Genomic DNA, 13,919 nt, shown 5'->3' with positions numbered 1-13,919 from the left:
GGACGAAGGGAACTGTCACGTGAGCCATTGGTTTCTACAGACCCGATTTGAAGCAACTTTTTCGGTGAATTAAAAAAATGCTATAACCGATTAAATCGATTAGTTTGACTGTTGCAACGCTAAACGTGGTGTGTGTGTGTGTGTGTGTGCGTGTGCTGCAGACCCTGCAGGTGCTGGTGCACGGCGAGGGTCCGGACGTGACGCCCGTCAAGGTGCTGAACTGTGACACCATCTCCCAGGTGAAGGAGAAGATCATAGAGACGGTGTACAGGAACCTGCCCTACTCGCTGAGGCCCAAGGTGGACAGCGTCACGCTGGGTGAGTGGCTGGCTCTGGACCCTCTTCTTTTTATCATTTGAGCTGTTATTTCCAACAGCTCAAACAAATAATTATATAATACCAGAGAGGGTTGTGTCAAAAAGTTCTTGGCTTTGATGGAATATTAGATTACGTGTAGTTCTATTTGATGCAGAAACACAACATAATTGCTTCGATGCAAGTAACATTAACGAGCGTCAACGAGCGTCAGCTGGACAGTGACAGGTCTCAGCTCATAACGCATCACATTGCAACGCGTTGGGAGCTTGTAGATTGCCTATTTTTTAATCGTTGATCAACAAAATAGGGTTAAAGCCGAAGGGTCATTTTGCTGGGGATGCCCTGGAACCCCCTCAAGGACCCCTAGGGGTCCCCGGACCCCAATTTGGGAACCACTTCTCTAGTGGAACTGCATGTTCATGCAGAAGAATGCTCAATAATTGATGGTTCAGGCCAAAGGTTAAGTAATTAACAGTTCATTAATGCCAAATAACACTTTTTTAGCGTTGACATTAAAACGTATTTCTGTTTGATGAATCGGACCACTTAACCCCCTTCCGTTTGTTGACCGGAGTCCCTCATGCTTGGTCCCCTCCTGTTTTCTCTCTACACCACATCTCTTTGCCGAAAATAGCCAATTTACAAGCTCACGTACCCAGAATATGGATGCTAGCCTAGGGTTCATTTGTATGAATTATGAAATTGGTTATTTTATCCATACATTCCAGGAATCTCTGTAGTATGTGTACGATATCTGTCCTTCTAATCCCTGAAGAAGACCTTTCCAGCTTGAAACGTTGGTGTTCTTTAAACAAATCCTGCGTCGTGGCTATGAGTGTGCGGCCTTTTCTCTTTACTTTTAGACTTATTTAACAAGCTCAGCAGGCACCTCATCAATACTGGCGTGCGCCCTTCTCCCGTTTGTTTGACGATATCTGTCCTTTGCATTATCTCCAGATCCGCTCATCCGATCAACTTCACACTTGGCCGGGGTATTATTTGCTGACGACCCAAGGAACTGCTAAAGTCGATCGGATGAGCGGTTCTTGCAGAACCGGCCCCCCACGCTCCCCCAACAGGCACGCGTTCGGAGGGAACAGGCATTTGTTTGATCAACTTAAAAATGACCTCTGCTTCTCTTTGGGAGTGCAAGAAGAATTAACCCATTAAGACCGGGAACGCATTTCTGTGTCATTTTTAGATTTCTTTGGGCTATTCAAAAATAGCAGATATACAAGCTCATAGATCTGCTATTTAAAAAAAATATTGAACTTTTGTGTGAATATTTGAATATATGTTTAACTCAAATCTTTGCTTCATGGGAGTCCCGGGAACTAAATATTTTGAGATGGGGGTCCGCGGCCAAATACATATATTTTTGTGGGTCCTTGACATGAAAAAGTTTGAGAACCACTGATATAGAAACATCATTTTTTTCCAAAAACTGAAGGATTTAGAGGACATTTGTAGAATCTCCAGAAGCAAAGATTTGAGTTAAAAATGTTTGCTTTAAAAATCAAAGATTTGAATCGGTGCCGCGCTATGAGCTTGTATATCTGCTATTTTTGAATAGCCAAAGAAATAAAAAAATATGACACACAGATGCGTTCCCGGTTTTAATAGATTAATGATGCCAAGGAGGTACAGGCAGTGGCAGCAACACAATGCGACGACTCCTCCTCATCCCTAAACAAAGTTTTGCTCGCTTGCATTAATCACAGAGCTCAGGGAAAACGGCATGAAAGCCTAAAGCTCCGCACAGACAGTCTGCAACAACATCAAAGGCGGTCTATATTCCCACACATGCCGCTGGATTGCGTTTCTTTATGAATTTTAGATAAGTAGACATCGATGCGCTTTCAAGTTGAATCAGAGAGATAACCTCCCCGAATCTGGCTGCTATTTTTGAATGAATAACATGACTCTGTAATGAGCTGCGGTCTGTCGTCGTAGTATGCTATGTTAATTTCAGACAGTGACATCATTTTGTGGTATGCGGTAATCAGCGGTGGAAGAAGTAGTCAGATTTTTCCTTCATATTTGTTTTCTTATATTTTTTTCTTAAATACCACTATAGAAAAATACAAGATACAAAATACAAAGTAAAAGTCCTGTACTGAAATTTTGCTTAAAGTACACAAGTATTAGCATCAAAATATATTCACAGTACAAAAGTAAAAGTACTCAAATGTGTGAAGATTTGTCAAACAGCCCTTGTAGTCTCTCCATAATGAGAATCTCACAGGTGAATGAAATCATGTTTCATCATTATTCACGAGGGCATTATACGTTTTCTTTGTTGTTGTTGTTGTTGTTTGTTTTGTTTTGTAATTTTTTAGTTTGGCATCGTTTGTTAATTATGTCTCCATTATGACCACGGGTATGCTCTAAAAGTGTGTAAAACGTATTTTTCATTCCAGCTCGTCTTTAAGCACATAACCATGATAGACCGCGGCAACGTGATTACATAACAAGTACAATGCTAAAATTATAAAGGCACAGAGACAGGTGAGAGACAGATTTGTGCGTGTGAGCTAAGAGTAATTCCCCGGGGGGGTTTTAGGAAAAATAAAAAAAGACATAAAACACAATGACGACAACAAAATCGAAATGACAAGCATAGACACAGTTCAGTTCACACTCCATGGGTAACTCGCTAATGATCAAATGCACCTGCTGTGAAAACAAATACAAACATCCCTCCCTCGCAATTTTCAGCCGCGACTTCAAATTCCCGCTATGCCCCTTAAGTGTCACCGGCGTGATAAATCAGTTAATCGTTAAACCAGGGGTCTTCAACGTTTTTCAGGCCAAGGACCCCCTAGCTGAGAGAGAGATGAAGCAGGGACCCCCACCACATGTTGTATACAATTGTGTCGCATATTAAACGTTTTCATAGATAGCTTCATAGACTTTTTTGACAGTAGGCTGCTGTCAATGTGTAGCGTTGTGTTGGATTCCTGTTAATGTGTATTTTCAGGCAGTTAACCACTTAAACCCTCAATTCTTGGAGAACTTGTACTTGGTGTGCTCTTTTTTCCCCCTACCCCAAACCTCTTTGCTGAAAATAGCCGATCTCTGCGAGGCGTTGTGAGCTTGTAGATCTGCTATTTTTGGCTAGTGTTCCCCTCAGAATAGGGACGCTAGGGTGGTTAATGTAAAAAAAAACATTCCTGTCACTATATCACACAAAGATTTGGCGGCCCCCCTGTAGTAACTTTGAGGACCCCCTTGTTGAAGACCCCTGCGTTAAAAGCACCTGAATTGACCTGCTGTTCCCGCCTCCACCACAGAGTGGCGACCGGGCAACACCGGGCAGATCCTGGCAGACCTGGACGTGACGTCGCAGAAGGAGGGCCGATGGAGACGATACAACACCCTGGCACACTACAACGTGAGTTCAATGCATTAATACACTGGCACACTACAACGTGAGTTCCAATGCATTAACACACTGGCACACTACAACGTGAGTTCAATGCATTAACACACTGGCACACTACAACGTGAGTACCAATGCATTAACACACTGGCACACTACAACGTGAGTTCAATGCATTAACACACTGGCACATTAAGGCTAAAAGGATAACACAAAAAAAGTCCTGGGGACTTGTTTCCATTGTGGTCCTATGTATTCCATTAAAATGTTTGTTTATTTGGGGGCCCACTTGCGATATCCTCACGGCCACCAGTGTGGGCCCCCGGTCCACAGGTTGAAAACCACCAGAGTAATAATTATAAGAATATGGTCCACACTCCTTTGTGTTATTTGTCACTGTATATTTGCATACACAGTGAAATGAGGCATGTGCATTTGATAATAATAATAATAATAATGGCTTGAATTTATATAGCGCCTTTCATAAACCCAAGGACGCTTTACATCAAAGACAATGAACAACCAACAAACAAAACAACAAACAACTATATGCCATTTAACTCATCCTAAGTGACGGGAGCAGTGGTAGCTACGGGGGGGGGGGGGGGCAGAGCCTCGTTGAGGGAGCAGGTAGGGGTTCAGTGCTTGCTCAGGGACACCTCGACACATGCTGAGGCCTGGAATGAAACCTGGGACCTCTGGCTTCCCATGGGCGGGCTCTCTTAACCATTCAGCTATGGCGTACTGTACCTCCATAGAGTAAAGCACTGGAGCGTCTCGGATGCTTTATTCCTTTTGTCCAATAATAAATACACTGACTTGGTCCATTGTCCCCGAGGCTCTGTGGTATATAGTGACACCACCGCCATTTAATTTCTGTAATGCACCGTATTGATTCCTGGACCAGTATAGGAGTCATTCACAAAACACCAGTGGTGGAAGAAGTACTCAGATATTTTACTCATAAAGTAGCAATGCCACAATATAAACATATTCTGTTACAAGTAAAAGGCCTGTGTTCTAAATGTTACTTGAGTAAAAGTACAAAAGTATTGGCATCAAAATATACTTAAAGTACCAAAAGTAAAAGTACAAAAATGTTTGAAAATAGCAGATCTACAAGCTCACACAGCACGTTGTGAGCTTGTAGATTGGCTATTTTAGACTATGGTATAAAATAGGGCTAAAGTGGTTAATGTATGTTTTATAATACAATAATTTATGTCTGCAAAGTAACTATTAACTAACTAAAGTTTTCATATTTGTACATTACATTACAGTCATTTAGCAGACGCTTTTATCCAAAGTGACTTACAATAAGTGCATTCAACATAGGTAGGGAACGAAAACTACTAATCACCAGAAGTCTTAAGTGCATTTTCTGCAAAAACAATCAACCAAGAGTATACCTAGCGCTAAGGTAAAAGTGCATTATATCAGCTACCTATTTCCTTAAACAGATGAGACAAAAATAGCAAAATCAAATGAGCAGGAGCTAAAACAAATACCGGTAAGTGTTTTGTAGTGGAAAAGTAAAGGTATAATATTTGCCTCTGAAATATAGTGGAGTAAAAGCGCAGAAAATTGGAAATACTCCAGTAAAGTAAAAAATACCTCAAAATTGTACTCAAGTACAGTACTTGAGTAAATGTACTTAGTTACTTTAAGTTTACACCACTGGAAAACACTCCAACACTCTCTCTCCAACTGACCGTTGTTCTTGGAGAGAAGCCCCACTGCCATAGATTTCATTGGTCGTGTCAGAATATAGTGCCAGTCACGGTGTTCGTGGGCTCAATAAGAAAATGACCAGTAAATACCCGCTATAAAGACCCAGCTAGGACGGACACTCATTGGTATTGATTCTGAATTAGTTTCTGAGACATGCAGAGAAAACGGGTTGACGTCAGAGGCAGTAATGACTATTGATATGAAAAGTAGACCATGCTTGTACATGTGTGCGTATGCGTGTGCACTGTGTGTTTGTGTGCGGGCATGAGAGAAGAGCAGCATGGATATGGCCGTAGCTTAGTGGGTAGAGAGGCCGTCGGGGGGGTTTAGAGCATCCATCGATCTCCAAGAGTACAGCATAGCTGAATAATTTTCCCTTTACTGTGTGCGGGCTGGAAATCTGAATAGGGGTGAGATGGAGAGTTCTGATTGATTGATTGAATATTTTATTAGACAAAAATGCAAGTACAGTCAAACACTTGGTCAAAAGGATAACACCAAGAAAGTCCTTGCGGTCTTGTTTCCATTGGGGTCCTATGTACTCAGTGCATCAACATATAAAACATAACACCAAAATTCAATATCATCACAAATATAAAACACTATATGTACAGAGTAGGAAAAAAAAGGGGGGGGTTAAAGAAAGGGTGGTTGGTCGCCTGTCTAAGGGAGAAGTGATAATTACCTCCCCCTTTGGCCTCCTGAAAGGTGAATTTTCAGGGCTGTTTCAAAGGAAGACGGTGAACCACATGTTTTAAGGGACGGGGTCAGGGCATTAGGCTGTAGAAGGCAGTGGCGCGGGAAGGGGGGGGCTATGGGGGCTGCAGCCCCCCTGGTGATGGGAGCAGCCCCCCTGGTGATGGGAAGAAAAAAAAAAAAAAAAAAATATTTTATTTTATTTTTTATAATATATATATATTTTATGGATCATAGCAGTCTGTTACGGTCATGGATGAACTTCAACCTGGTGTTTGCACTGTCTTTCTGCCTTTTTGTGTGGGGAAAAACACAGAAAACCCCCAAAAAATCACAAAACATTTTTTTTTGGTGATTTTGTGATTTTTGTGATTTGTGTGATTTGTGTGATTTTTGTGATTTGTGATTTTGTGACTCCCCCCCGACGCACAGCCCCCCTAGGTATTAAGGACTTCCCGCGCGCCTGGTAGAAGGAGTATTTACCCATGTTTGTTCTATAAGTGGGTGTTACCAGATCGTTGTTTATGCTCCCTTTAGTATTGTGGCTGTGGGTGTCGCTAATGTTTTGGAGGTATTTAGTCAGATATGAGGGCATTGAGGGCAAAGACTATTTGGAAAGCCAATCCCATTTTTTATTGTTTAACCCTGTCTTCTACCCTGAGCCATCCTAGGCTAGCAAAATGTGTGGGAAAAAAGGTGGATCATGGGCTTTTCTGATGATGACAAATGATGGTGTGTGCGTGTGTTGCATAAATATGACCTCATGTCCCATGTCTTTCAGGTGCGGGACAATGCCACACTGGTGCTGTCCAAAAAGCTCCACACTCAACAGAACTACGACCAACACCAGGAAAACCACGAAGAGAGTACGTTACGTTTATGTTTCTTGCAACTTTAACCACTGAAGCCCCTATATACTTGGTCCTTTGACGGATAGCGAAAAAAAAGCTAATAGGCGATCTACAAGCTCTTATAGAATTGAGAGCTTGTAGGTCGACCATTTTCACTATTTTGTTAAGGTTAATGTTGTTATTCAGAATCAGCTGACTTTATTGTCACATCGCAGGTTTACAGGTGTAAAGAAGTGGGTGCAATTCGTTTTTGTGCAAACTCCATAATGTCTGTTGTTTTCAGAAAGAGAAAGAAAAGATGAGGGTGAGGGGGTTGCAAGGAGAAAAATTTAACAGTAAAGAAAAACATGTCAAGGGGAGGCAAAAATTTAAGGTATCTGCATATACGTACCATAGCATAGACCAGTGGTTCTCAACCTTTTACGGCCCGCGACGATCCCAAAATAATCATATTTTTACACCCCCCCCCAATCATGTGGGGACCCCCGACCCACAGGTTGAGAACCACTGGCATAGACCAGCAAGTACAGTAGGTACATGTCATGAGGTTAGACATACTGTAAGGTGAGGTGTTCAGGTCCACATTAGCATGTGTACGTGAGATTAGGCATTAAGGTACAAAAGTGTTCACTTCTATTGGCATTTTACTGTGACAAGTTTACACCAGGCGTGTGAAAGAGTGGGTGAAATTATTTTGTTGCAAGCATCCCACGAATTGGCTATTATTACATTTTAAATAAATAATAAGAATAAGAGTAAAAAACAATCAAATATTTGAATCCTTTGTAGGTTTATTCCCACGCACACACGCACACACACATGCACGCACGTGTGCGCACGCGCACACAAACCTTTTAATTGAGGGGAAAAAGTGAGCACAGAGTAGACGAGATGTAAACTCAGTAGTTTCCCTGTCTTCCCCCCAGTGCTTTTGTCAACATCCCCAATCTCATTTGACATGCTAATACCTCTTGTTTTATGTATCACGCTCGCACTTTGAGCATCCGCTTGTAATAAAGTGCAGGTTTTCTTCATCTTTTTTTTTCTTTCATATCCACCGCTTTTCATTTGTGTACACTTGAAAATAGCCTGTTGTTTTAAACATTTCCACTTTCATATTCACCGTGTTTGATTTAAATTCGGTTTGGGAGCACCTCGCGGTCTTCTTTTATCCTTTTTTTCTAAATTTTGTGAAGATAGCTTGACTTAATATTTCTTTTTAGAGTATGGAAATATTTATCATTAGGATAATTAACTACTTAAGCCCTACTTTATACTCAGAAATAATGTTAGAAACTTCTGGAAAATGCATGCCTTTTAATGACATACTCAAAATAGGAACCCCAGGTTGAAAGCACCCTATGCACTTAGTTGACTGGAGTCCCCCAGGGGTCTATACTAGACCCCCTCCTCTTTCCCCTCTACACCAAATCTTTTCGCCGAAAATAGACAATCTACAACAGTGATATTCAACTGGCGGCCCGCGGGCCACACCCGGCCCCAGCGGAGCTTTCATTTGGCCCCTGGAACACATTCCATATTCCAGTGTAATAATAAATCCAATAACAAATTATTATTGGATGGTTCGTTGTACAGGATGACCATTTTGAATGTTTTTCATAAGCGTTAATCAAAACTTGTTAATGGTTAATCAACCATTAATGGTTAATCAACCATTAATCAACCATTAACCGATAAGAATAAAATGTATACTAGGCTACTATTTAGAATGGAGGAATGTTAGTGACTTACTCAGGGCCCAAATTAACACCCACCAGTACTACATTTGCAGTCAAGACACTGCTACAGGAACCCAAATGTGGGTAAATGTAATCTTTTGTGAGTATATTATGGAGAAGACCAAAACAAAAGCTAAAACAATAGGGGAAAAAACTAATATATATTATAAATATTATACCGTATTTTCCGGACTATAAGCTTCTACTTTTTTCCCATGCTTTGAACCCTGCGGCCTATACAACGGTGCGGCTAATCTATGGATTTTTACAGCTAACGGCCACTAGGGGACCTTCTAAATCTATGGATTTTACACCTGCGGATTATAGTCCAGTGCGGCTTGTATATGTACACATTTGGGTTTTTCCCAAAATTTGGCTGGTGCGGCTTATATTCAGGTGCGCTTTATAGTCCGGAAATTACGGTATATATATATTCTCTGCGATTGTAGCTGTCAAGCAGCCATGTTACAAATTGCAACTGCTTCATGATTTCTGCCCAATTCTGCCTTACACGTTAAACATGGAGAAATAAATAGCGTATATAAAATATATATATATAAAAACCATAGTAAAGGTACAGATATCTTACTTGAAATATATTTTACTCCAGTATAAACTAAAAAATCACCCATAAGAAAATCACTTGGATCAAAATGTTTCAAGCAGCTCACGTCATATAATACCTTTTCATGGTACAAAGAAACAAAACAGCCAGAAATGTTGTTTACTTCTCATTATTTCAGAATAATGTAGGTTTCAAGTAGTTCAGCTTGACATTGCACTACGTCATTACAGTATGATTCATTCATCCTCAATAGTGTCCTGAGCTGAATGATGGTCTGAACTGATCATTAGATCATTATTAGAGCTTGTGCCCTTATCAGTCGGATGCTCAAAAACATTACAAAAATAACCTTCACCTTGCCAGCCTGCTTCCACTTTTCTTCTCACAAAGACGCTTCCATGTCAGGGACACACTGACATATCTACTTCCTATTTTCTCAATATTCCAATCAAAGCCTGTGCACTATAAAGGACTAGCAATGCGAGGTGTTGTGAGCTTGTAGATCGGCTATTTTCACAACGTATTTATCTGTGGAACCGAGTCAAACTAAATCAATCAACTCAACTCCTACAATTCCAAGTGCTTGTCAGTGTGGGGGGTCCCCAGTTCAAATATGATTCTTTTTGGGGGTTCACGGCCTGAAAAGTTTGTGAATCCTTGCTATAGCACACACAACAAACGGTTAACCACAAACATGGCCCCTGACTTCAAGTCATTTTACAATTGTGGCCCCCTGCCTAATCGAGTTGAATACCCCTGATCTACAAGCTCACGAGTTGTGTTGCACAACACATTGTGAACTTGTAGATCGGCTATATTCATCAAATGTTTGCCTATTATGACATGCCCAGAATGGGGATGCTATAGGGTTCAAGTTGTTGCACTCAGTGCCACACTATGAGCTTGTAGATCTGCTATTTTTTAATATCCAAAGACAAAGTATAGGTTAAAGTGGTTAAAATTACTGTGATGCTATATTAACACATTTTGCTGGGGACCCCCTGGAACCCCCCCAAGGACCCCTGGGGGTCCCCGGAAATCTTAGGGAGGGACTAATGGAGAAGCGATCCAGTCGAACTATTAAGTCAAGTCATTTTATGCTTTGTTACACGTGGGTGTCACACTCCGGAAATAGATGATCTACAAGCTCGCAACGTGTCACGCTGCGACGCGTTGTGAGCTTGTAGATCGACTCTTTTTACGGCATGCAGCTAAATATAAATAATGTATTGCAACAGCATCACGGCCCGCCAAAAATACATTTTAGTCGATTAAACCAACTGTAGATTTAGTCGACTAAAATCTTATGGTATCTAGTCGCCTAAAACTAGACTAAAAGTAAAACATTTCAGATGACCAAAATGTGACTAAAAGAAGAAAGAATTGTATTCAAAAGACTATGACTAAAACTACATCAAAATTTGCTGTCAAAATTAACACTGCATTAATATGTTTTTTGTCTGTAGGGAACGCCCTGCTGGAAGACGATAAGGTGTTTCATCTGGTGCGGCCGGCGGACGAGCTGGACGAGCTCAAGTCCAAGAGAGGCAGCATGAAGGACAAGTCCATGACCAAGGCCATCACGGAGATTTACCTCACCCGCCTGCTCTCTGTCAAGGTATACAAGCGGATGACGACACGGGCGCAGTTATGATTAAATCCCTTATTTATCGGCTCCGGGCAAATTTGTCTTCGCCGGCTGGCCTGCAAGGGTTTGTAAATCACACGAACGTAATCGCGGCTGTCGGGTAGAAACCTTTTAACTCCATATTTCAACCTTTTTGTGTTTTTTTCATAACTGAATGCCCTACTTCATCATGCAAAAGTGTCGAGCAAAAGCAGTGAAAATAGCTGACTACTGTATTTTCACTATTTAAAAAACAAAAAGTTTTAATAATAATAAAAAAGTTAACCGTTTTGGAGATACAAGGTTTCCCACAGAACGATTGCTCCTATAGATTTTGGACTGCGTGCCAGATGCAAGATATGCCACAAGGGCAGACTTTTGAGCTCAATTTATACCCCCGTTGCACTTGCCAAAAAAAGAGCTGATCTTTACAGCAGGTGACGCTGTCTTGCGGTGGAGTATAAATTAGACAATATATTATTTCGGCTGGAATTAGGAGCAGCAGCGTGTGCCCTCTTTACTCCCTAGGCTGAAAAATATACCCCCACATTGTGTGCTAATGAGAAATGTTTGAGCTTGACTCCATGCTTTTGGCAATGCGCTTCGTCTCTGCCCTCCCTGTCTGACAGGGTGTCTGTGTGTGTGTGTGTGTTTGTGTGTGTGTGTGTGTGTGTGTGTGTGTGTGTGTGTGTGTGTGTGTGTGTGTGTGTGTGTGTGTGTGTGTGTGTGTGTGTGTGTGTGTGTGTGTGTGTGTGTGTGTGTGTGTGTGTGTGTGTGTGTGTGTGTGTGTGTGTGTGTGTGTGTGCTTTGAATCACTTTATTTTGAGCGCCAAATGCCCACAAGTATTATAGAATTTGAGAAACACATTGTTAGGACCATTTTCCTGGTCCTCCTCACAAAGGAAATGATTGTTTTGGTTCAAAAAAGATTTGGGGAGTTTCTTATTGAGGAAAAGATTCCTGAGTTTGTAGATTTTCGGCATTACAGCTACTGTTAAAATGGTAAAATAATATTTTATTTTACCATCAAAGTAAGTCGCTGTGACTGATTTCCGTCATTTGGATTCCATATAATTCTATTCTATGGATTCTATGGAAGCATGTTGCGAAGCGAAAATAGTCGATAAGCTCTCAATGCATTGAGAGCTTGTAGATTAGCTACTTTCTGTTAATATTTTAAGATCAGAGCATTTGAAGTGGTCAAGCTAGCAATATGTTCAGAAGCATCTTCCATAAAACCTTAGTGGTCTCGGATATTTCATAAAAGCAAAGGTTTAACCCTTTAAGACCTGGAACGCATCTGTGTCACTTTTTCATTTGAGCTAAAAAGCATTATTTTACACTTTGGCTATTCAAAAATAGCAGATATACAAGCTCATAGCCCGGCACCGAATGCCGCGCTATGAGCTTGTAGATCTGCCATTTTTGAAAAAGCGAACATTTTTAACTCAAATCTTTGCTTCTGGGGGTCCCTGGAAAAAGATGGGGGTCCGCGACCAAACACATATAATTTTGGGGGTCCTTGACATGATTTTTTTTAGCACCACTGACATAGAAACATCAATTTTTCAGAATACTGTTGGGATATAGAAGACATTTGTAGAATCGGCTTCAGGTCTTAATGGGTTAAAGCCTCAAGGCAGTATGTAGAACAGCAGGAACAATATGATGAAAAAAATCGTATTTTTACATATTGTGTTAATTGTTTAGGAAACAGCGCCAGTGTGTGTGTGTGTGTGTGTGGGGGGGGGGCTCCCTTCACACGGTTTCACAAATTGCACATTAGGACAGTCGTGAGATTGTAGTTTGCTTTAATCGATGTGATGTCCTCACAAGTATTGTAATACAAACGTGTGTGTATGTGTGTGTGTGTGTGTTTGGCCCCCTCCAGGGAACACTGCAGCAGTTCGTGGATGACTTCTTTCGCAGTGTGCTGTGCTCCGGGGCGGTCGTACCGCCCGCTGTCAAATACTTCTTTGACTTCCTGGATGAGCAGGCACTGAAACACGACAATGTGGACGAGGAGTGTATCCACATCTGGAAGACAAATAGGTATATAATGCAGACATAGGCACACATAGGCACGCACGCTCGCACACACACACACACACACACACACACACACACACACACACACACACACACACACACACACACACACACACACACACACACACACACACACACACACACACACACACACACACACACACACATGCAAACCACTCAGGGACTAGGGTTAAAAAATAGCTGTGTACACTACCGCTTCTGCTTGTCAAAGTTTGACTGTATTTGTCCCTTATGAATAAACAAAACAAAACTGTGTGTGTGTGCGCGCGCACACACACACACACACACACACACACACACACACACACACACACACACACACACACACACACACACACACACACACACACACACACACACACACACACAGTCCGTCATCGAAATTTCTTAATTTCTTTGTATTTAGAGAATCAGAGGACTTTCACTTTCTCTCACACCTTCCCCTCTAGCAGTCACACACATACACACACACACACGCACGCACACACACGTGCACACACGCACATACACGTACACGCGCATATACATACACGCACACACACACACAAACGCAAGCAAACACAGCTGTCGTGGCTTGACAGTCGCAGACCCCACGCATACATCCCACACACACAGACAACTCTCCGAAGATGCAAAACTTACTTATCCGGGAAACGGCTGAAGAATACAAATGCGCAAATTTCAGCTCACTTAGTTTGCATTTGCAATGCCACGCGCTCCCGTGTGACATTTTAAAGTGCATAAATTAGTGTCACGTTGGCTCAGGCTCATGCATACGAGACAGCGTGGCGCATGTATATGTCAGTGATTGACACGAGGCTGGCACAGAGACAACACACAGCACGAGGAAAGGACAGGAGTTTAGCAATTTAATTACTTACTTTTACGCCTTCTGACAATCTGGCTCCTTCTGTTTATCAAAACTCCACCGGAGGGCCAT

The 13,919-nt window shown here is 41.7% G+C and overlaps 1 protein-coding gene across 1 annotated transcript in view; it reads left to right on the top strand.

Annotated features, from left to right (window-relative positions):
• The window catches only part of plxnb2b (plexin b2b), a 224,437-nt gene that overhangs the window by 198,249 nt on the left and 12,269 nt on the right, over positions 1-13,919 (top strand). Inside the window, exons 31-35 of the mRNA XM_080437931.1 lie at positions 162-318; positions 3,612-3,712; positions 6,909-6,993; positions 10,749-10,900; positions 12,801-12,961. Coding sequence (XP_080294057.1) covers positions 162-318; positions 3,612-3,712; positions 6,909-6,993; positions 10,749-10,900; positions 12,801-12,961 — 656 coding nt within the window. The remainder of the gene's footprint in view (positions 1-161; positions 319-3,611; positions 3,713-6,908; positions 6,994-10,748; positions 10,901-12,800; positions 12,962-13,919) is intronic.

This window comes from Gymnoscopelus braueri (assembly GCF_963280865.1).
Source record: "Gymnoscopelus braueri genome assembly, chromosome: 9".
Taxonomy (NCBI): domain Eukaryota; kingdom Metazoa; phylum Chordata; class Actinopteri; order Myctophiformes; family Myctophidae; genus Gymnoscopelus; species Gymnoscopelus braueri.
The sequence above is the reverse complement of the archived record's forward strand: the minus strand, read 5'-3'. Positions and strand labels throughout refer to the sequence as shown.